The 24,381-nt window shown below is 43.0% G+C and overlaps 1 protein-coding gene across 10 annotated transcripts in view; it reads right to left on the bottom strand.

Annotated features, from left to right (window-relative positions):
- Positions 1 to 4,203: 4,203 nt before the first annotated feature.
- Positions 4,204 to 24,381, bottom strand: part of TACC1 (transforming acidic coiled-coil containing protein 1) — a 116,757-nt gene continuing 96,579 nt past the window's right edge. For all 10 annotated transcript variants that reach the window (XM_032413371.1, XM_032413375.1, XM_032413377.1 and 7 more), the window contains 7 exons: positions 18,606 to 18,734; positions 16,922 to 16,998; positions 15,478 to 15,521; positions 13,807 to 13,967; positions 12,792 to 12,898; positions 10,064 to 10,184; positions 4,204 to 8,981 (listed from right to left, as the gene is read on the bottom strand). In XM_032413371.1, coding sequence (XP_032269262.1) covers positions 8,913 to 8,981; positions 10,064 to 10,184; positions 12,792 to 12,898; positions 13,807 to 13,967; positions 15,478 to 15,521; positions 16,922 to 16,998; positions 18,606 to 18,734 — 708 coding nt within the window. In that variant the 3' untranslated portion in view covers positions 4,204 to 8,912. The remainder of the gene's footprint in view (positions 8,982 to 10,063; positions 10,185 to 12,791; positions 12,899 to 13,806; positions 13,968 to 15,477; positions 15,522 to 16,921; positions 16,999 to 18,605; positions 18,735 to 24,381) is intronic.

Raw genomic sequence — 24,381 nt, forward strand, 5'->3', positions numbered from 1 at the left:
TGTTCCTGTTCTAAAGTGTTGATTTCTTCAAGTTACTATGAACTGTGGTTGTTGGTTACTAAGTGGTCTAACTCTGTGGCTTACTTGCAGGAGATGGGCATTGCAACCGAAAGTCCTTTTTCACTCCCAGAAAACACTGTGACTGATTCCATAATCCCCTGCCCCATAACCTGCAGTCGGTGGCTTTCAAACTTTTTTTTTTTGACTTTCAAACTTTTATTGTTCTTTTTTTTTTAACTTTTCAGACCCTCAACCTAAGACATTTAAAATTGTGACCCAGTGCACACACGTACGTATGAGATTAAAATTCCACGGCTCAGGGCTTCTCTTCACTGCTAATTCTTACTACCAGCACATCAGCTCTCTTCTCTATCAGAGCCTCCCAGATGGGCGTTGACCTGCAGTTTGAGTGGCGCCCCCTAGTGACCGGTCACACACATTTGCATGGGAAGCTGCTGCAGGAAACACTGGATTTTAGACCTCTTATTTCTGCCAAAAATGGATGATGTTACAAAGATCAACTGAAAGGGAGAAAGAAAAAAAATGTGTCTGGAAAAATCAGGACTTCATAAGAGGCAAATTACCGTAAGAGCCACCCTTTCGGGGGGAATCTGAGGTATATGTGCCTTATTGCACGGCACCTCGAGGTCTGAACGGTCTGGCTGGACTCTTCCAAGATTTCGGTAAAATATGGTGATTATGCCTGAACACACCACATTAGCGAACTGCGTTGTCATTTTTGATGTCTAGAACGAAAAAGGCGTAAGTCTACAGAATGTCTTACAGTTGAGTATTTGCGATTATGAGTTTGCACATCTTAAGAACTCAACACGTTTGTCAAAGTAATTTATTCTCAGAAAGGCAGACGATGCGGGCTGGCCATCTCCACAGGGTGTGCAAGCAAAGGCCTGAGTCTGTGGGCATAGGGCCCTGGGACTGTTGAGTGCGTGTCAGCTTGAGTCATGGGAGTGTTGGGGACAGTGGCTGTCATGACACTCTTGGGACAGGCTTAGAGGAGGAAACCTGACTTCATCCTGCGGACAAAACCGAGGCCTAGATCGGAGCAGTTGGCCGGAGAAAATGAGCACAAACCTGGATGTTGACTTGGGGCCTGGGCCCAGGCCTTTTCCCTTCCTGTGTGATGCGCGCTGGCATTTGCCTCTCTGAACGCTGCAGCCACAGTGGACATGGCAAAAAGCCCTGTGGCCCCACCATCCTGTGGCAAGCCCACTCCTGTCAAGACATCTCAAGATAGGCCTTTCCAGGATGACTTTGAAAGGGAAACCGGGGAAACTTTTGCCTGATAGTCAGCACTTTGGACGGACCTGTCAAATCACAAATCAGAGGAAGGGATCTGCTAGCATTCCCAGTCCAAATGAGGGGGGTGGGGCCTGACCAAATGCAGCTGACAAAAACTAGGCCTAGAACCCATGGCTCAGCCTCCCATGCCGAGCTCTTTCTGCAAAGCCAGAATGCCTGAGAGGTAGAATGTGGAGTTTTGTTTTCCCTTTACAGTGCCTTTCCAATACAGTGGCCAATTATGCAGCTCTGAGTAGGTTTCATGCTGTCACACTCTTGAACTGTGAAGACATCATGCAATGGCCTTCTGCTATCCACTGGAATATTCCCACTTGAGGTGAGAAAAGAGCAAGATAAAAAGTCGTCCTCTGCATGCTCGAAGGACATGCTCTCAACATGGAGTGGCCTTAAGGAGAATGGGATTTGAGATCAGAGACCTGGGTTCACATGCCATCTCCACCCTCCAGCTAACTGACTCAGGTTCAGTGTTTTTTAACCTCATTTTCCCCCATCGGTTAAAAAAAATTCCACCCACATGGAATTGTTCACGTGACCTATTTGTAAAGGCACCTGGCACAGAGAGGACTCAAATTTCCTTTAAATTAGCTAAAAGTCAAGTTCTGTTAACTGAATTATATCTGGTCTGTTCCTGCATGTATATTCCCACGGAGACCTACACATTCTGGCAAAGGAAAACTCGAGATCATAGACACCTAGGATCTCACGGCTGGTACAGGTCTGGGGGGTCTTGGAATGGTCTGTGGCACACAAACAGGGACATCCATCCCCATTTAATTGCTCAATCACCCTAACTTTGGGATCTGTCTTCAGCTAATCCTCTATACTTCGACCTCCTATTCATCTCAAATAAAAGAACAAAGTTAGGTAACTCTTCAGTTTCCAAAGCTTTCTTATTTTGAGATGTTTAATAAAACTAACAGCAAAATCATTTGACTCTAAGAGCCAGTCTCCATTTGAAACTTGGATAAACTCCAAGTTTTAGATGATGATAATCACTATCCCGTAAGGACCTAAGGGACAGGCGCGACGCATGCATTCCCCCGGAGCCCTCCCCAGCCCCTCGTGAGGTGGGAACTATTATCCCTAGCTAGGAAAACTGAAGCTCAGGCAGGCGAAATAACAGGGAGACTGGATCTGAAGCCAGTCTGAGCCGGGGGCTGGTCTACACGGCCTGGTGCTCTGCTGGATTTGTGTGTCTTTCCCTATTCCACTGTCCCTCCTCCAGGACCCCGCCAGCACTCAGGGCTTGTCACGGCACTGACGGTTCCGTGCCATCTTGTCCTGTGTGGGGGTTAAATTTATCTCGTGATTAAATTGTAAGCACCACTGGGTCTCCATCCTCATGCACATAACTTAGATAAAATAACCTATAAATCACAACTGGGCAAAGACTTGTAGATTAGGAATGGCTTTCTGCTGGGAAAGAAGTTTTAATTAGCATATCATTTATATTTCAGTGACGTTTCAGTGAAACTTGAAAACAATTTCTCTTTCGCTAACTAAGCCTCAGAAACTCAGCACGTTTCACTTTAGATTCTGCAGATGCAGAAGTATTTGGTAAGTGAATAAATGCATGAGGAGAAAGGTATTCGGTTTTGACTGGTCCTTAAGTGCCTACAAACTTGGAAAATGCCTACAATATTATCCAAACCTGGGAGGGCTTGGATTTAAAGAGCTTGAAAAGGACGAAGGAAGAAGTGACAATTTTGCTGCCCATTGTGAGGGACGGCAACAATGTTCACTAATATGCAAGCTATGCGGTCTTGGCCACATTTCTCTCCGGGCCTCAGTTTCTATAGTTGCAAAAGGACTTAAGTTGGTAGACTGGTTTTTTTCACACTTCGACCACCGGCCATAGCAAGAAATTAACTTTCCATCATGACCTAATACATACACACTTCTATCTGCAACAGATTTCGTGAAACACTACTCATCCTTAACTTGTGCAATACCTTACCTCCTGTCACGGTTTCTCTTACAAAAATACTGCTTGCCACTCACTAAAACGATCCCCTATTCGCAAACGTGTGAAAATCCCCTTTGGTCTCATCCTATCTAAGAATAAAACTGTAAGAGTAGGAAGGTACTTTCTGTCTTCTTCTTCCCAATAATGCTTGGAAAATTATGAGATTTCTACCGTCGTGAGCACGTAGCAAGAATCAGTGCCACCTCCTCTGTCGTTTTACAGGACTCCTCCTGCCGGCTCAGGAGCATACTAGAGAAAAACGTTCTTTTTAGGGACTTCATAGGCTGCAATGGTCTTATGATGCTGCCAACAGTGCTCGGACTCTCCACAGTGGGTCCCCCACCAAGCTTTGGAGTGGACCCATAACTAGCCTTCTAGTTGATCTTTTCCTGCAGTAAAACTCACAAAGTCTCCTGCCCAGGCCCCTCTCCCCTTGAGCACAGAGGTGGCCGGGCCAGTACTGAAAAGGTTTTTCCTGGTGTTAACCTAGAAGAAGCACAAACACGTGAACTCTTTGCTGTGGGCTGCTTTGCAGTGTTTACACAGTCCGGGCTTATCTTGTGTTTGTCAATGAGTCCGAGAGCTTGAGGGGACTTAGGTTCTCAGGGCTTGCAAAATGCCAGAGCGGACATGCAGTCTCTAAGCAAAACCAAGAAGCACCCAATTAAAAACTCTGTTTGCACAGATGCGAACGCATGGAAATTTATATGGCAAGGTCTGAATTCCAAAGTTTGTTTGTTTTAATTACACACCCAACCAAATGCATAAAATTTCACAAAATGAGTGTCGTGAAAATGTCATCTGTTCTATTTTTAGCCTGAAATATGGAGCTCTGAAAAGCAGGGCTGTCATAAATTTTCACACTTGGGGATAAGATGACTTCTAACCAGGGGGAAAAACACTCCCACGCCCAGATCTAACAGTGGTAAACAGTTTTTATTCAGGCAATGAAACATGGAAAAAATATATTAGTAATCATTATAATAATTTCATTTGTGTGAGTATAACTTTTACAAATATTTACCTGACATATAAAAGGGAAAGTACTGTGCATATAAAATTTATGTAGATGACTATTCCACACAACACAATCCTGATAACAGTAGTCGACGCGGCGTTCGCTCCTCCGGATGGGAGGCTCCTCACATGCGCCTGGGCGCCCGCGGGGACACAGAGGAAGCAGATGTGCGGCTGACGTCTACTTGTTGGCACGTGAGTACAAATGGGCATCTACTGGCAAACACACACTTGCTAACAGCAACACTGAAAGGTTTACTGCTACCTCTGAGGTTTAAAAGGAATGCCCGGATCCCGTCCCCCTGGGTGACAAGGATGGCTCGGAAGCCGCGCGTGTGGCCAGTAATCCGCAGGCGGCCCCGTATCTGGACTGGGCGCGGCTTCCGAGTTCAAATCCGTACATGTCCATGTGGAAATCATTCACAGAGCATCCGTTAGCAATGTGACTAGGACGTACTTTGTATATATTTCAGATACCACTGAAAGGCAGAGGGGGAACAAAGTGACACCTTCACAGCTCTACGGTGAAGAAGGGATACAGGGAAGGTTCGAGCCACACCTCAGCTCTGGGCCTGGCCTCCTCCAAATGAGTTGGGAGCGTTATTCGGACTGCCACAGGCCGGTGTCACACACAACATCTCCATATTAGAACTATAACCAGAATATATATATATATATGTAATAGCTGTAACCATATTATAGTTAATAAAGTCATTCCTTAGGAATCTTGTTTGTCCAAATCTAACTGCATGCTAAGAGGCACAGAATTGGGATCGCATTTGGACAAAGAACTACGAAAAGTGCAATCTTTAGTCTCCAGAATGCTGGCTCTGGGCACGAGGGCGTGGGTCTTCCCTGGAAATGCTGCCGTCGACATCATCTTCCAGAGGAGACCGTTAGAGAGAAGTGTCTAGTGTATCAGTTCCTTTACCTTTACTATGCGGGAGACTCCAGGTTTGAGTGATACATTGCTTTCCTAAAGCCACCAGAATCTGGAGGCCAGTCAAACCTTTTTGGACAGAGGTCTCCTCAAAATGCTACTTCTTTAAAATCTTTGAAGAAGATGACTTCTTAGACCTTTGGCTTGGCATTCTGGGATTCCCAGACTATATTTTATTCTTTAATAAGCAAATAATAATCTGTTATCTTTTAAATTCTTTAGAATATATACATCTTTACTTTAAAATCCTTTGCCTAAATCATTTAATCTTTCAGCACCTAGTTTCTCTCTTCCCGACAAGAGGATAAAGAAACCCACATCGTCCGAGAGCAAGCTCGCACAGTCACAGACTACAGAGGGACGACGATCATGTACGACTTGGGAGACGGCTACCGGTTGTAGTGAAGAACCAAAGGAAATAAACAGGGAGCGTTAGAGCTTCTGCCCCACCAAAAAAGGGTGTGCTGAACCATCTCCGACCGCAGCACACCAGACTTACTAATGCCCCCTCTTTAAAACTCTATTCTGAGCTGTAGAGCCACCACTGGGCCCTCTGTTACCTGCCTTGCTTGAAAATCAGTGTTTTGTTCTGGCTGCTTAGTAAGCCCAGGAACGTTCGGGGCACTTGATGCTCCCTGTGTAATTCAGTGCTAATTCAGGGCTGTATAACAAATATCTAAGTATTTGTGGGAGGCTTGCACAAAGTGTGGGACAGGAAGGAAGGGTAAAATTCAGCTTGAGCTAGCCTCCAAAATGAAACATAAATCTCCCCTTAGATTCCATATCATTCTGGAAGGCTGCCAGATCGTCAGAGCTCTTCACCATCATGTGCTTCTGCACTTCCTAATTTGGGCTGGGTCTGAAGAAGCTAGAAACCACGTGAGAAAACTGGGCTTCTCAATATTTCCAGAACAGTTTTACAGAACAAAAGGTTTGGGCAGGTCACTGGCTTCCAGGAGCTTCTCCAAATAAAGTAAATCTCAGGAGGTCTGACTATAACTGACCAGCCAACCAAGTGACAAACTCTTCGGTCTGTCTTAGCTAAATCTTCCCATTAAAATACTTTTAGATAAAGACTATCTATCTACACTTTGGCAAAGTCAAAAACTTAAGAAATAGCTCTGGGTTCGGAGTCTCAACAAGACTGATCACCTAATGCCCCCAAACCTGTCTGGGACAGCAGCTTCCTTTCTCCTCTCTTCCCACTCTTGTTGACGGGGTTTATTATTGCCGACCTAACAAGTCATGGCCCTCACACGCTTTGAAGCAAAACTCTAGGCTATGTTCTCACTCTTAGAATTTGGAATTTTTTTTTTTTTCCTTTTGCTTATTTTTAAAGAAAAACAAACATACTTCTTTCTGCCCAGGATATTCTCTTGATTTGCCAGCTGAACAAGCTACATTTTTATTCTTGTTGGAGAATATCCATCTATGAAGTGAGGAGGAAGAACATTCGCTTGCAACAGCCATGGCTGAGAAGCCAGCGGCGGACGTTGCGTAACCACGGCCCTTTCGCGGCCCTTGTGCAGCAACCTCATTCACTGGGGTCTTTTTGGGGGGTCTCTTCCACCAGCGTAATAGGGAAGGATTGTCATCACCTTGGTTTTAACACACAGCTACTTTTTTTTATATACATAAGAAGCCTAAATGGAGGACTACGAATTTAGAATGGAGACCACTATAAGCCTTTCATGCTTAAAACAGATCAATATAAAACAAATAAACATGGATATCTCACCAAAACACAGCGGCAAAAAGGTTTAGCAATGTTTCTTTCTGCAAAATGCAAAGTTAATTTCCCTAGTAGTAGAGGACCGAGAGAAATCCGTTCTACCAACTAGAGACACTTGTCCATCACGGACACTGTGACCACAGTATTGTACTCACACTGAACCACAGTGTCTGCTCTCAAAGCCCAAATGATTGTCAAGTCACTTCTCCAACCACAGCTCATTTCTGTTGTTCTTTTTTGTACAAAATATTAAGACAGTAGGCTTTAAAATACAGCCTAAGCACCAATTACGATAAATGCATACTGGTAAGACGTGACTTCCAGCTTTAAAGACACTATGGACCTCCCTGGGGCTAAAGATCGCACCCATGTGAATAGTACACTGCTAAAGAAAAATGCATTTTTAAAGATCTATAGAGGTTCTCCACTAGGCACAATTCATTGCTGAAGTTGGATCATGCAAGGGTTTTTACAAGAAAGGTACGAAAACTTACATGTACTGAACATAGTGCATATCACCATGAAGACTTTCAGGGTGTAAGATTAAGACAAAAGAGTGTTTTCAAACACTGCATGGATTTGGTTCTGCCTACCAAATGGAAGGGAGTTCACTGGCATTACATGGAAACATTTCCATCTTGGGGTTAATGGCCCCATCACTCTGACCCACGTCCAGGAAGAACTTCAGGAATTTGGTTTTGGAGTGTTGTTCTGCTCCTTGCACTCCTCTCCTCCAGGATCCAAATGTTCTTTGTTTAACAATATTCAAAATGTGCTGATTTTTGGAGTGGTTCACATGATTTTTATAGCCCGTTTTGTTAAACATTCTAAGTTTGAAAGGGTTTTTTGCCTTAAAAAAAAAAAAATCCAAAGAACAACGCATTACACTTGTAAAAAACCCAACTGTTTCTTCTCCTTACAATTGCTAGCAGGGTTACAGTTACCTTTTAACTCAATGAGACTGCCTAAGCCTTTTACAAGTAGATTTTCTTTGTGTATTTCAAATAGATGATGAAGGGTCAATGCTGATTTTGTAGCAACAAATAGAAGCAGAGGAGACAGAACGGCTCTGGGACAGACTTGCCAAACCTCAGCTTGGAGGGAGTCCAGCTAGCGCTGCCCTTTGTGCTCTGGGGACTGACCCCAAAGGGGCCGCACTTGTCAGGGCTGAGGAGTATCCAAATACCAGGGCAACGAAACACTGTGGCAAAAAGTCTTCCCCAGATGTAAAACCTGAGTCTGGGGTCTTTGCACCTTCAATTCCCCAAAGTCTGAGGTTGGCATGCTGGGCCACGACTCTATTTCAAAATAGGGTTTTACATTTATGGAAATATGCTCTTGTGTGAAGAAGCTCTTATTTGACTCTGCTTCAGAGAAAAAAACCAGTAGCATATATCTATAAGCATATATGTGTGTGTGTATGTGTGTAGAAACAGGTACTCAAAGTCCCTTCTTGTTTACAAACTAGAAGTAACAATAGGCCAAATTATTTCCTCCCTCAAATAAGACTACCAATGTTGAACGCTAAATTTAAAAGACAAACTAAATAGGTCACCAAAAAATTCAGATAGGTGGTGGACAGAAGATGATCCCAAAGAGGAGCCACAAAATCCCAAATTTAACATGCTTGGAAAAGAAAAGATGACTTTTAAAAACGGAGTAAAGACAGAGAAATCACGCCCCCAAACTTAGCAGCCTGACCAAACCTATCGGCGGACAGCACTCGGACGCCACTCCTCCCAGGACCGTGCGATGCTCTAGGGTTCCTTCCAGGGCTGTTGTGTTGGCAGCAAAGCGGGACAGGCAGCAGCGGGCATGTGCTTTTTTAAAGGTTTTTTTTTCTCTGCAAAGGGACAATTATTCCTGGATAAGGCAAGATAACTGTGGTTAAGAGAAAAGCAGCCAAATGCAGATCTGCTGAGCTAATGGGGGGAAACTCAGTCAGTCTTCCCCAGCTTCGCAATCAGCTCATCGCAGATTTTCGTTAGTTCCTCGATTTCTTGGTTCTGAAAGACAAATGACATGGTTATATAGGCCACTTTGCATCCTGAGATCAAGGCAATGACAACTAAACAGTCCCAAGGCTGGCTACACTCTGCCTTGACATCCTAGCTCAGTGGTTCCTAACTTTTCTACATCGGAGACCCTTTAAAGAAAGGGACGCTTCTCCCCTGAAAAATGTTCATGTGTTCACCAAGTCGTGCTTCAGTTGAGTAGGGGATGAGGGTAACCACTGGCCCTCTGCAGCTTGTCCATGAACCTTAGTTCTCAAATGTTCTTATTATCACAGGAATTACCTGCGATACTTGTTACAAACACAGGTATGTGGGACCTCACTCAGCCCATCAGCACCTCCAGGGACCTGGGATCCTGGAGTCTGAGTATGCCAGGGAACACTGTCTGGGCTTAGCAGACCCCAGGATAGAACCCCTTGCTCTAGCTGAAGGGATGCCACAGGCAGGAGTACGTAATTGGAGACACAGTGAGAAAAACATAAGAGGCACACACAAAAATGAAGTCCAAGAATCACTGAACAGTGAGAAATGGGGACCTGATAATTTTATCTCCCTACAGCAGAATTTCTCAACCATGGTACCACTGAGATTTTGGGCTGGGTCAATCTTTGTTGTAGGGACTGTTCTGTGCATTGTTAGATGTTTAGTAGCATTTCTGGCCTCTACCAATGAGATGCCAGTCGTGACAAGTAAATGTATCTCCAGACGTTGCCAATGTCCCCAGGAGGGTGAAGTTGCAATGAAGGGGCAAGATGGTGTCACGTATTACATAAAAAAACAAAAAGAAAGAAGAAAAGGTAGCCTCAGAGCTAAGAAGTGTCTGGTCCCCTAAACTTTAGTTAATGCAATTTCCTCCCTGCATCCTGCCCGGGGATATTTCCTACTCATATGCTTGGGAATTAATGGTCTGCCTTGTTTGTGTCGACCTGCATCAGTTCCCAGAGGAGCTGGATCAAAGTGTCTGGGCAAAGAAGACAAGGCTTCTCTTTCATCCAAATCCACCACAAGGTAGCCACTGCCAAGGAGGAAAACCAAGTGTCCCTCCGGTCGTCACACCACACCCCTCTATGTACCTTCTGCTGAAGGGCTCTTTCCAGGGACTCCACCTTCATCTGTTCCTTCCGGAGTCCGGCATGGAGAGCTGCACTCTCGGCCTTCGCTTTTGTTCGAACCTGAGCGATCTCTTCATTGGCTCTGTTTGTGGTGTTTTGTTTGCAGAATAAAGGGACAAGAAACACCCGGTTAGTCATCAGTCATAGCTAAGGAGTCAAGATACTAACCGCTGACATCTGTGGGACACAGGCTAAAAGCAATGACAGCACGATAAGGGAGACATCAGCGACCTAAAGCATTCAATTTAAATTTATAAATATTCAATTGACACCCAACTGCTAAGGAAATTTCCAAGGTGAAAACCAGTGGCAGAATTAATCTCATAGGCCACAGCGAGTTCAAAATTTATATGTCACTAGAAAATGGAATCATGTGACAGTTTCTACAGCAATCTTAGATTTTTTTTTTTAACCTAGGACAATAGCAGGCAGGGTCTGTGGGATTGTGACAGGACACTAACCACTGACCTCTATGACACTAGAACTTAAAGTGACTTTATTAAAGAGATACAAAAGAAATTTTAAAAACTATAAATGTCAATTGACAAATAGCCAATTAATTGATGAAAGGAAGCTAAGAACTCATTAGTAGTCAGAGGCATGCAAATTTAAACGATAAACTTTTAAAATTTATCAGATTGGCAAATATTAACCAGGATGCTCTTATTCTATGATGGCCGAGATGCAAGGAAACAGGCTCACCAGCTGATGGGGGAAATGAAAACTGGCGCTGTCTTTGTGGAGGGTGATATGGTTGCAACTATTATGATTTAAAATGAATACATCTTCTGACCCAGCAATTCCCTTAAAGTAATGTATCCGCAGCAATACTCCCACTTTGCACAATTGTGTGCACAAGTATGTTCACTGCAGCGTTGTTTACAATAGAAAAAAGCGTGAAACTATCTAAATGCCCATCGATAAAGGCATGGAATAATCCTACAACCTAATAAAAATAACTAGATGGAACTATATGTTCTGACATGGAAAATGGCCATGATACACTATTAAGTGAAAAAGGAAATTTGTATTTTATAACTCTGATATTATGAAAAAAAAAAAAGTCCAAAGCCATTTTGGGTAGTATTTGTAAAGGCACAAAGAAAAAACTGGAAGGACACACAATAAACCTTTGATAGCAGTACCTCTGGGAGTGAAAATGAGAGGGGAACTTGAAATGTTTTACAAATATGATGATAGAAAGCAAAATGTACAAGTAGGTATCACTTTTTAGTTAAAAAATAAAGTTGGGAGCATTCTTCAGACGTTCCTCAGGATAAATTCCAAATGTGCTGGATTTAAGGGTTAAAAAAAATAAAGCCATAAAAGTATTAGAAGGAAAACATGGCAGAATATTTTATATTCAGCCCAGAGAAGATCTATGTCACCACGACAGAAAATCCTGCGTAAAAGAAATGACTGAAAATTTCACTACATAAAAATAAAATTCCTGCATGTCAAAAAACACTAGAAGGCAAAAGACAAATTAGAAAAATCATTCGCAACTCATATCACAAAGGGCTGGCATCCTTAGTGCATAAATATAATAATATATTTATATATATAATATATAAACTGACAATAAAAAACTGGGCAAAGAATAGAATCATTCACGGTAAAGCAAATATGTGTATAGACAGTTGCTAAAATATGTTCAATTTTACTCGTAAGATAAACAAAATCAAAACTACACTGAATAAAATAAATGCTCTATTTGTTTATCAGAAAAAGAAAACCCCAACTAAACTGGAATACCACCTTTATCTACTGGATTTGCAGAAAACCAAAAATTTGGTCTGTTGGCCAAGCTGTGGGGAGAAGAGAAGCTCTCATACTTCATGTAGGGATGAAAGGCGAATGAGGGCAATTTGACAACATTTATCATGATTACAAATTCACATATTCTTTGGCCCAGCAATTCCTTTTCCAGCATACAGACAGCTCACCAAAACGCACGCCAAATGATAATAATCCAAGGTTCCTTATTGCAGCCCTGTTTGTAGTGGGTGGCAAATAACCCGAGTGTCCCACAGGAGGGGGGTTTGGTTAAATAAATGACACATTTCAACGCTGGAACACCATATGGCTGCTAAGAAAAATAATGGAAGCTCTTCATGGATTGCTATGGAAAGATTTCCAAAATACACCACTAAATGAAAAAAACAAAGTATGCTGTCATCTGCATAACAAAGGGAGAGTCTCACCACAGTAAAAAGAACGGTGATCACATGGTGTGCTGGGGGTGTTAGTTAAGGCTATTGTTGTGTGATATGTAACTGGAGCAAATCAACAGGTCATACACCTTAAACTGCACACTGATTTATGTTAATTTTATCTCCATAAAGCTGGGGGAGGGGGAGAAGGGGAAAAAGTAGATCTGCAAGGACTGGAGGAACTAATGACCAAATTACCTGCGGTGATGAGGAGGGCGGGGAGAAGGAAGGGTATTGGGATGGGAGAGAGATACTGTGTATCTTTTTATTCTTTTTAATGTTTGAACCATGTGAAGATTTTACCTATTCAAAAAATTAAATAATAAAATGTATGCGCGCGCACACACAAACACACAGATACACACACACCCCAGTGCAACCTGGAATTGCCAAACAAGGTTGAGGGTTTTTTCTGGCCTTTTTCAATCTTCCCACCACACCATGAACCGTGAAACAGATTTATTGCGAGTTCTCACTTGTCTAGTTTTTCTTCTGCATGGATCTTCAGAGCCTGGTATCGCTGTTCCTCTTGTTTAACTCTGGCTAAGTAATCCTGGGCACATTTTTTCAAGGCTTCTTCATTCTGTTCCAAAGTGACAATTTAAAATAAAGAAACTGGTCATTTTATTTTTCTTCTACTAGTGACAAGCCATGTACCAGTTTTTTTGAGAAAACAGGTACAAATAATTCTTGCTGAAGAAATTCTAGATAATTTCTTCATGTATAAATTTTCAAAACACAGTAAGTTTCAGTTATATCAATACACCCAGTTTAGGGAGGCCGTCATTCAAATGTGAGTGGCAGGGGCACCTGGCTGGCTCAGTGAGTAGAGCACATGACTCTTGATCTTGGGGTTGTGAGTTCAAGCCCCATGTTGGGTGTAAAGATTACTTAAAAAATAAATCTTAAAAAAAAAAAAAGAGTTCAAAAGTGAATGGCAATCTGAGTCTCCTTTTAGGTAAACTGGCCATTCTCATTTTTATTTTACAATAAAAAAAAAAAAGAATGTTCACTACTATAAATGTACCTTATTGATGGTATGCAACTGAGGTGAATCAATATGCCCACTTACACGTAAATTTGAAAGATTATTACTTATTTTCTTCTAGAATATGTAGCCTGAATTTTTTAGTGCTAAATTTTCCCTTTACTAATATTAAATTGGTGAATTATCAAAACAATTTCTAGAATTCTCCTAAGGTCTGAGGGTTCCACACTTACTATACTCCATGCCACACTCTGGCTGTAGCCTGACCTAGGAGGGGAATGACCAAGACACGCCACCTGGTGGGCCAGATGCCTGAACCACCACAGAAAGAGAAAACAGGAAAGAAAACCTCTACCTTCACTGGAACAGAAGATACAAGGCCAATGATATATGGGTCTTGAGCCCCTATTTAGAAGGCTATCCACACCTCTGGCATATATGTTTAAAGATCCATTACCAAGAAAATACACTACTAAGGAGACAAAAGGAAAAGGACATGCTACCTTCTTGAACCCTTCCAGAACGCCTTTCAGATTCTCGTATCTCCTGAAGAGATCAGAAAGGGACCTTTCCACAGAATTAAGGTCAGCCAGGGCCTGCTCCTTCTCCATGGTCAGTTGCTGGAAGCTTTTCTGAGAGGTCATACTTGTCCTCTGTTCATCTTCTGAGAAGCACAATCAAAAGTAAAGGCAGAGTCATACAACAGATGGTTATCAGCTGCCCTCTGTGAGCTAAGCCGTATTCTTGGTGGGGGGGACCCAGCAGTGGACATAACAAAGTTCCTCTCAAGGGCTTACGTTAGTGGGAGATTCAGATGGTGACAAGTGATGGGGGAAAACCAAAGCAGAACAAGAGGCGTGGGGTTCCTTTTTCAAATAGGTGGCCTCTCTCAGAGGGATGCAGAGTAGCTGATGCAGCTACCCAGGAGGCTATTCCAGCAGAGGGACAGCTATGGCAAAGGCCCTACGCTGGGAAGGCAGGAGGTGATGTGGACCGTAGAAAATATCATTTCAGTGCTGAAGTAGAGAAAGACTTAGGCGGTCAGTCCTGACAATACTGGCTGCAGGGTTATTTCTAAATTCAACGCATGCGCACCAACCACTGTTGGTTTGTAAAAGGTACCAGTGCGTCGGACACAGGGAAAAAGTACAACTTGCAGCAGAGTAAAGACACTGCACCCAAAGGAAGACCCCACCCAGGGGTACTGATGATATGAGTAGGCCATCAACCCTCTGGGTGCCAGGTGGAGGGTTTTTCACAGAATTCAAGCATTTGCTAGCCTCTAAAATGAACCTAACTATGGCTGATGCTCATTATTTGTGGATTGTGTACTTGTGAATTTATCTACTTGCTAAAATTTACTTGTAAACTAAAAATCAGTACTTGGGGTGTATTCCCAGTCATGCGCAGAGGGGCAAAAAAATGTCAAGTCACTTGACGTGCACATTCTCAGCTAAGGCTGAACCGGACGACACACTGCCTCCTTGTTTCATACTGTAAACAAGTATCCTTTTCAGTCTATTTAGTATCATGATTTTTGCATTTTTGTGCTTTCTGGGTGAGCAAGAAGGCTGTGATGTGCCTTATGGAGAAAATACCTTCGTGAGATCATCTTCATTCAGGCACGAACTACAGCACTGAGGGCCATGAGTTCAATGTTAATGAACTGACATTAAACCAGATGTCTTTAAACAGAAATACACATAAGACAAGGTTATGTATTGACAAAGATGTTGTGACCAGAGGCCCGCAGGAACCTCACCCTGTACTTCCCCTAAAGCAATGGCTCAGTATTTGCTAATTCAGTGTTTGTGGCAACGTTGTGGAATGGAACCACTGCAAACAGTGAGAATCAACTGAATCTAAATGAGGGACAAGTGGAAGCTCATATTCTGATTTGAAAATCATCTACGGAACCTATGGCTCACACCACAGAAGAAAAAGGCCAGGGGCACCTGGGTAGCTCAGTCGGCTAAGTGTCCGCCTCTTGGTCATGTCCGGCTCAGGTCGTGAACTCAGGGTCGTGAGATTGAGCCCCAAGTCCAGCTCCCCGCTCAGTGGGAGTCTGCTTGAGAATCTTTCTCCTCCCTCTGCCCCTTCCCCGCTCTCGCGCGCACGCACTCTCTCTCAAATAAACAAGTAAAATCTTAAAAAAAAAAAAAAAAAGTCCTTACCAATCATTTGGGCAATGGTCTTTTCATATTCAGCCACAATTTTCCTTAAAAAAAAATTATTATCAGAAGAGAATTTTTAATGGAAGTTGGAGAAATGCTGCCCTAAACAAACACATTAACAAATGAACATTTGAACATTGTATATGATGTTCAATGAATATTTAAATGATGTTCAAATGAACAAATTTACATAACCCAGTTATCTGCTTTGGGGCTTTTTTAATATTAAGGTAAGATTTGTTAAAGTTCAAAAAAGATTTTTCTGAAGATTTTATGTTTAACAAGCCTTTCATTCTATTTATTTTATCTATAGAAACTGCCTTCACTTTCTCTTTGAACCTCATATAAATGACCTCAAGGCAATACATTAACTCTGCCTGGACAAATCAATCTTTTACAAAATAAGTGAATGACATTCTTGGGGTTCTTCCTAAGAAGGCTGATCTGAGTTCAGGCTTTCCTGGCCCTCATCCACCCTTTTGGGCAGTCCGTGCCCTCTGATTCAGTCACAAATTTTATTTTACTGTCCTAGTTCCAAAAGCATTTCAGTTATTCAAAGACTTTAAAGATCACCCTGTCATGTTAACCTTTCTTTTTGGTGAAGTGCAGTGAAGTGTCCCTGACCCTTTCCAGTAAGATGAGTGCTCTTCCCTGTGACCCCTCAGTGAGAAATTACGGTTCCCCTGCCCCTCGCTGGTGGTGCCCATCACTTGGTCCGAGTTTCTTCCGACGGCTACTGTAAGCTAAGGGCAGGGGCCTCCCGTTCGCACACCCAGCACGGGACCTCACACCCAGTAAATGCTCATGAAGCAAGTAATACAAGAGCTACAAATTCAAGTGGGCATAATTAAAATGTTTCTTCATCATTCAAGTGCTGACTGTATGAGTGTATAAATTATGCGTTTTTCTTCTTCTTTGGTGCCATCTTTAGTTATTTCACAGCTTCTAACTCTCCTTTCTAGGGAATGAAGAGCAAAAATAAAAAGATCTCAATTTAAGGTCAATTGATTTTGTTTCCTGTTAACATGCTTTTTATAATCTATTTGGTGGTTATGAAATTTGAAGCCATCATGTGTAACTGATTTTAGAAAAGTGTTACAAATTATAATGCCTCCATAACTGAGTATGTCAATAAATCTTATTATTCTGGAGCTTAAGTGGATTTTTTTCGCACAAATTGATGTCTCTTCAAAAGGTAAGAACTATGTGGGTTCTGCTTATTTGTAATGTTCTCAAAAACCCACAAGAAGCTACAGTATTTGAATAACTGGTCAGAAACACTCATGAAAAGACACTGTCAATCACAAATTAAGGTGCAAATATCAATGCCGTCTAGTTTTCAGCAGTTGGTTCTGTGGTAAGCAAATACTTTCATTACTACATTTATATTAAATCTAATAATGCATAAAGGTATCCAACCCCTCCCCCAAACCTCTAGTCTAACCTCATCTCCAAGACTTCTTGTCGGGTTTCTTCGTATTTTTTCTTCCATTCATTTGCTTCAATTTCCTTAGTGATTATCTAAATTATAATAGAGATAAAGCTTGGTTTTACCTACTGAAATCTATTACAGTTTGAATTTAAGATTGGAAACTGAAAACACACAACCAGGTGCATCCCAAGACATTCAAGCTACATTGGGAATATAAAGCCTCAACCTCTGTGTATCATGCTCACAAGCATTTGGAAAAATGTACTCTCTGCCACATAGGATGGTGGAAATGTAGCCACCAAAGTAGAGGGGAAGAGAACATCTCCCAGGAAAGTCCCAAGTGATAATCACAATCTCTGTGAATTTTACCCAGGTCCAGGGTCTGGCTCTTAGCTCTGTAGGCCCAGAACCGTGACTGATTGGGACAGGACACCAAAAGAAGAGCCATCAGCCTGGCAGAGACTCACCTTAATCAAAGTACTATCTTACTGATGATAAGAAACAGAACTCTGACAGCATCAGGGCATTAGCATGACCAGCATGTTCTCGTTCTACAGAGATTTCTGATGGCTTGATAAGAATGGAGTCATAACTAGGGGCTCAGAAGTTCAAAACCTCCAGCCAGATGCACCTGTATCTCACTACAGGTGGGATCTTGCTCCTCAGACCAGCACCTGTATCCCTGTTTGGGATGCCCTTAGAAATCGTTACCTCAAACTCCATGTGCCTGGACAGAGCTTAGAAGGGCATCACTGTTCTCCTTTTATTATACTTCTCTATGCTTCTCTCTTTCTCATTGATAACAACATTCTTTATTTTGGTGCCTTTAATCAGAATCTCAAGAACCTAGCAGCCAGCCCGTCTGCTTCAGGTGATGAGGCACATTCTTGCTCTGCTCCAATAGGCAGTCTTCTCATAGTTTCACTCTCGGGAGGAAGATGAGGTCATTTTTCTTATTGACAAGATTTTGGTAGGGCCTCCTCACCACTGTTCCCAAGTTCTGACAACAGGATCAGCTGACATCCCTCATTATCAACCTAATGCTATTTTGTGAAGCTTTAAAAGACCTATATATCAGGTTCTTAACTACTCTCACTGTATTATAAAAATAACATTGCTACAATAAGGGAATTCCCTTCTTTTAAAAAAAAAAAAAAGGAGTGGGATCATCAAGAAACACACAAGCCAAACACATAAAATACAGCATAGAAATATAACGGGAGAGGGTGGTAACTGATTAAGAGCACATGACTGCATCTTTCATATTCTTCTGATCACCCAGGAAAGGCCTAGCAGGAATCTGTTTTGAACAGAGGCTGTTCAAGAGACACAGGAAAGGAATTTAAGAGTTGATCTGTTTAATTAAAGAATGGATCAAAGTGGGAAGCAATTTTATATTACTGCAAGTCTGTTAAACGAAGGCACTGATTTAGTTACATATGTGGGAAGAGTTGGCAGAATTCAATATTCAAAAAACTTCAAGGCTGAAAGATAACGAAGCGCTGTCAGCTTTTTCCCCAGGACTCCAGCAATGAGAGTTTTACAGGGAGCCCTTTCTATGAACTACACAAGCTGCAGGAAGTAAGAACTTCCAGCCAGGAATAACTCAAGCCAAACAGAGATGGGATCTCCCTTCTGGCGCATGGGCTTCACAAAGTCAGGGAGTGATAAGTGGACAGAACACGAGGGCCTTTACCTCTTCTCTTATGAGAGTAAGCACGGCTGTCTTATCTGATTCACTGAGGCAGATGCCATCCAGGGGGCTCTCCCCTCCACAGGCCACAGACACGGGGGCCTTCTCCACAGAGGACTCCAACAACAGTCCCTGAGGGGGCAAGAAGTTACACTTAATACCTTCAGTCTTCAGCTTCCCAACCCCAAGCATCCTTCAATAACTTCCTTATTACTCAATGGACTACAATGTTTAAAAACATGTTTGAAGACAAAAACACAGCAGGGGAAGCTTTCAAAAAATAAAATCAAATCTAGTTACGGTACAATCTAAAGGAAAAAGTTCTCTAATGAATATGGGGGTGGGGGGGAGCAAGTTAACTTCCATTTAACAGACAGCCTAGTGAAGTTTTTTCCTTATCCAAAAAGGAGAAAGTGTGATTATCACAGTGACCGGTCACCAAAGAATCACATGCTTGAAAAGGAAAAATGTCTCATTTTTCAGGGGATTTTTGGGGATAATGCATTCCATGTAACTTTTCCCAAAAAAAGTATCAACTTTCAAACATATTGAAGTACCAACTTTTAAACATATTGATACTTTTGTGTACCTCTTTAGTCACCTTGGATAGAAATGTTTCTAAAATGGACTAGTAACTCTCAGGCTTCAGGAAGCAGAAATGGCACACACAACTGAATGCTGACTCCCCTGCCCCACCCCTGGAACGATTCGGGGCCACCAGGAACTTCAGCTGCTCTGCAGTGACATCCAGCCCTGACCCAGTGATGCTGTCAGGTGGACACCATGAATGGTCCCTGTACAAAGTGGCCAGATCTATGCCTGCACTTTCACTTTTCACTTTTTTGATTCTTTTTGATTCTTCCTTGCTGTTAAGTTTTCAGTTCCCTTCTGATGCGGCAGCTTGCTTTTATAGTAAACTGAGGTTCCAGAAAGCCACGGTAGTGATTTTTTCACATGAACATGGGATTTCATTCTCTGCTCTTTCCTAAAAGGCATTTTTGGGGCTATTTCCTCCCACCTGTGTAAGTAAACTTTTTTGTGTAAATAGGAAAAAAGCTGATCTAATAACATCCAAAATGCCAGCCCAAGGACCTGGCAATAATCTTAACACTCTTAAGAATCTGTATAACCAATCTCTCTGGTATCTTGTTTGAACCAAGACTGAACAGAAAGTCCAAGTCAGCTTAGACCAGTAGTTTTTAAACTTTTCACGGTCATTGCAACTCACTGTTCCTCTAGAAAATGCTCAAAAATTCACGTATAATTTTGCCTTTAGCTTCACGTAGAAGGGCCTGATACAGAAAACCCTGGCTTAGGCCAGGGAAATGGGGAATGCGAAAGCCACAAGCTGGTAGCGCCCATTTCAAGCAGCATCTGGAGGAAGGCAGCCCACCCTGCTGACAGGAGTCCACAGTCCCCCCAGAAACACTCTCTATCATGGGGTAGATCTATCACTAGAGCCAGAGGCCACTTGTGGGCAGCCTCAAACACAGCCCCCGATGACCCCCACCGTCCTGGTACTCATCCTCTCATGTAATCTCCTCCCCTTGAGTCTAGGCTGGACCTGGGGACTCACTTCTGAAGAGACTATGGTAAAAGCCATGGGATGTCACTTTTGAGATTAGTTTACAAAAAGACTCCAGCTTCCACATTGTGAAGAACTCTCTATGGAGAGGCCCACGTGGCAAGGAACTGATGTCTCTGCCAACAGCTAGTGAGGACCTGAGACATGGCGACAGCCGCGTGAGTGAGCTTGGAAGTGGCTCTACCCCAAGTTGAGCCTGGAGGTGACCGCAGCTCTGGTCAATGCCTTGACTGCAGCCTGTGTAAGGTCAGAGGCACCCAGCAGAACTGCCCCAGGATTCCAGAGCCAGAAAGGAGGACATCAGAAATGTTTCTTGTAGATAATGAATAAACCTCTGGACATCTGAGTCATCAGCCCATTAACTTCCTCTGCCATGCTTCTCCCTCAAGAAACTTTCTCATACTCTTGTTCCCATGTAACTTGCCTACAGGGAGGGAACACCCTAGGTCAAGCTGACACATTTGGTTCACTTTGTTAAATTTCTGATTCTAAGTTAATACATTTTAAAATCAGTCTTTTGTGTTTTTATTAGTTGAAGCCAGAATCACCAAGTCAAATCAATTCTAAGAAACAGCCCTTCTGTGCCTCCCATGACCCTCAAGTTAGCAAGATTTTGGGAAATAAGCCAAAAAGAGTTTTCTTAGTAAGGAAAACATCAACGTCTATTCTAGAAGTCGGCATCTCATTCATTTGTTGAGAGGATACATGAGTTGTCTGCCCACTTGCTCAACAACTTAATGTATCTGGAAGAGGCAACATTCCAAGTGGAAGCAGGTGATCAGACCTTAGATGGGGGCAGATATATCCAGATGAGTGGGCTCTGCGGCCTGCGGCCCTCCCCTGATCACTCCCTTCCACCTGGCCCCGTGCCTCTCCCCTCACGGCTTAAATGCAAAATGCAACAGCTCTTATGAGGAATTTACGGCCATGGCCTATTTTAGCCACCTTTTTCAAGAATCCTAGGATTTAGCTTTTCACCTTCTTTAGTCCTTTATATTGCTTATCAACAGCACAGAAAGCCTACGGAATCTACCATCATAAAGAATTGACCTGACAATCTCATCCTGGGCTGGGTAATCTATTATGTTTAATAAAGATGCTAACCTAATCAGTCAGTCCCAGCCTTCCAAAGGATCCTGTTTCACATCCCCTAATCCTTTCCCCTATTCCCAAAGCATTCACAACTGAGGGCCAAGAAAGACCTGTCTCTAGACAGTGGAACTCAATGCAGTCTGTTGCAGACTGGCAGTGAGCACAGATGCCACCAAGGAAACCTCTCTGCTCATGTCCTTGCAGTGGGAAAATGAGCACTGTTAGTCTCTCACAGCAAGCGGAGCTCATCCCATCTTCTGTCCTTGAACCCACTGGAGTACTAGCACCCCAGCCACTGAGCTCTAACAGAGACATCCTTGGAAAAACCAAATGAACTCAATTTTTAGAAGTTTAAGCCTTCCTAAAAAAATAAATTGACTCCCAACTGAAAAACGCTGCAGACCAATAGCTGATAAGCAAGATGAGACTCACTGCCCACCAGTGAGTGCACTCTGGCCTTAGTCACTTCGCCCCGGCTACCACCAACTGCTGCAACAGGAATGCACTTCCAAGAAACACAGAGAGGCTTAAACAAGTCAATGCTAGATGAACCAGATTTCTTTATTCAATGTTCTGAATACTGCAATTTCCTTATGTGACGCCTATTCCACATTCTAGGAAGTAGAAATTCATTGATTTCAGGAAGTTCCACTGGGGTTACTTTTAAAAGATCACAACATAGGATATGTTCTTTGGCAGCCAGCTCCAAAGACAAGTATTCCCCACTTTTCTTTCTCGCTCACTCTCCCACCCTCTTCCTGGCAGCATCACCCCACCTGACAGTGGCCTACCACTCTGCAGCTCCCATTTTTGACGTTATCTCTGCCTGTCATCCTCATGACCACCGGACGAGGCCAACAGGTGCTCTCATTTTATGGATGAAGAAGTTGGGAATCCGGAAGTTGAACCAGTCTGTTCCCAACGCTGGGGAAGCCACCTGAACCTGCAGCTGCGCAGACCAAGGCTTGGTCCACTCGACACAACCTGCCCCGATCATCCGTTTGCTATTTTTAAAGACTGAAAATACAAGAAAGCGCTCCCTTAGTACTTAGAAAACTTCCAAAGGAACTGGTTTCCCCAAGTGCATGAGCAGGCTCTTTGGGTAGCGGCGTGTGTAATGTCAGCCTATTGTGGGTGGGGGTGGCAGGCATCCCTCCCTCCCACAGATGAGGAGAGACAGGCCCATGAGTGGCTGTGCTGGGATTAGGTGACCTGGCTCCCAAAAAAGTGATTTTGTCCAGAAACAAATTCACTAATGTGTGAGGCCCTTGTGGGGGGACAATGCTCCTGAGACCCTATGTGCTTTGTGTATGTCTTCCTTCTGCCCACGTTTCCACAGGCTACCCCTTCACCCATCTACCTTCACGTTTGCTCATTCTGTGTCCTCTAGGGAATCACTGTGTGTCTTGGCCTAACAGTGAGTCCTGAAAACAATTTACTGGGACATGCAATCTGCATTAAAAAATGAAATGGAATTTAAAAAATGAAATAGAGGTGCCTGGGTGGCTCAGTCAGTTAAGCGTCTGCTTTTGGCTCAGGTCTTGATCCCAGGGTTCTGGGATTGAGCCCTTAGTCAGGCTCCCGGCTCAGTGGGGAGTCTGTTTCTCACTCTGCCCCTTCCTCTTCCCCTGCTCGTGCTCTCTCATGCTTGCTCTCTCTCTCTCTCAAATAAATAAAATCTTTTAAAAAATGAAATAGAATAGAAAAATATCAGAGTGAATCACATGAAGAAAGGTAGATAGTGTTTTGTGCAATTTGTTTTATAAAAATACAAATGCATATGTTGTGATGTGTCATTCATATATACATATATATATTAGTCAAGATGCAAAACATATTTTTACTGTGGATTAAGGTAAAGAATGTTTCAATCACAGCTTCATCTAATCCTATAGCTTCAACTATCCTGTGTCCTAAAGACCCTCAAATTTTTTAAAGATTTTATTTATTTTAGAGAGAGAGAAGGGCAGAGGGAAAGGGAGAGAGAGTCTAAAGCAGACTCTATGCTGAACGCGGAGTCCGATGCAGAGCTTGATCTCACAACCCTGAGATCACGACCTGAACTGAAACCAAGAGTCAGAGGCTTAACCCACTGCGTCACCCAGGCACCCCCTGGGTTGGCTTTAATAGATTTAAGGGCTGGGGTGCCTGGGTGGCTTAGTGAGTTAAGCCTTCAACTCTTGGTTTTGGCTCTGGTGGTGACCTTGGGTCTGGGGATTTAGGCCCGCATTGGGTTCCGCGTTCAGCGGGGAGTCTGAGGATTCTCTCCCTCTCCCCACCTCGCACACACTCTCTCTCTAAAATAAGTAAATAAATTTTGGGGCGCCTGGGTGGCTCAGTCGGTTAAGCATCTGACTTTGGCTCAGGGCATGATTTTAGGGTCCTGGGATTGAGCCCTACCTGGGGCTCCCTGCTCAGTAGGGAGTCTGCTTGTCCCTCTGCTCCTCCCTCTGCTTGTGCTCTCTCTCTCTCAAATAAATAAATAAAATCTTTTAAAAAATAAAAATCAATCAATCTTTTAAAAAATTGTAAATAAAGCCAACTTTTACTGAACTCATGCTATGTACTTATTAGAACTGCCTCCTGGAAATATGGACTTAGAAACTGGTCCCACAGATGTCTCAAAGCCACAGATCTAAAAATTAACTTCTACAATTCTGCTCCTCTTTCTGTGTTCTTACTTTACTGATTCCTGTGTTCAGCAGAATTTATTGTGGTAGGTGCTGAAGTAGCAGCAAACAGACAGTCGTGCTCCCTACCTTCACCAAGCTTACAGTGTTGGAAGGAAGGAAGGGAGAACAAGAAGTGACTCCAAGGGGTAGGTTCACAGAACTGAAAGAACTTCCATGTGGTTCAGAGTCAGATGTGTGAGGGAGAGAGGAGACAGTGGAAGCTGGAGAGAAAGGCAGAGTCCCAGTGCAGAAAGCCACATCCGCCGCCGGAAGAGTCTGAACTTATTCTAAAGACAAGGGAAGCCAACCAAGAGGGTTAAGCAAAGAGTAACAAGATCAGTTTGGTGTTTAAAACATTACCTTGGCTTATGTAAAAGGATGAGAGAACAGCCTAGAAACAGGGAGACTGGTTAGGAAACTACCACCATAT

The sequence above is a fragment of the Phoca vitulina genome, unplaced genomic scaffold (genome assembly GCF_004348235.1).
Source record: "Phoca vitulina isolate PV1807 unplaced genomic scaffold, GSC_HSeal_1.0 scaffold15, whole genome shotgun sequence".
In the NCBI taxonomy this organism is placed as follows: domain Eukaryota; kingdom Metazoa; phylum Chordata; class Mammalia; order Carnivora; family Phocidae; genus Phoca; species Phoca vitulina.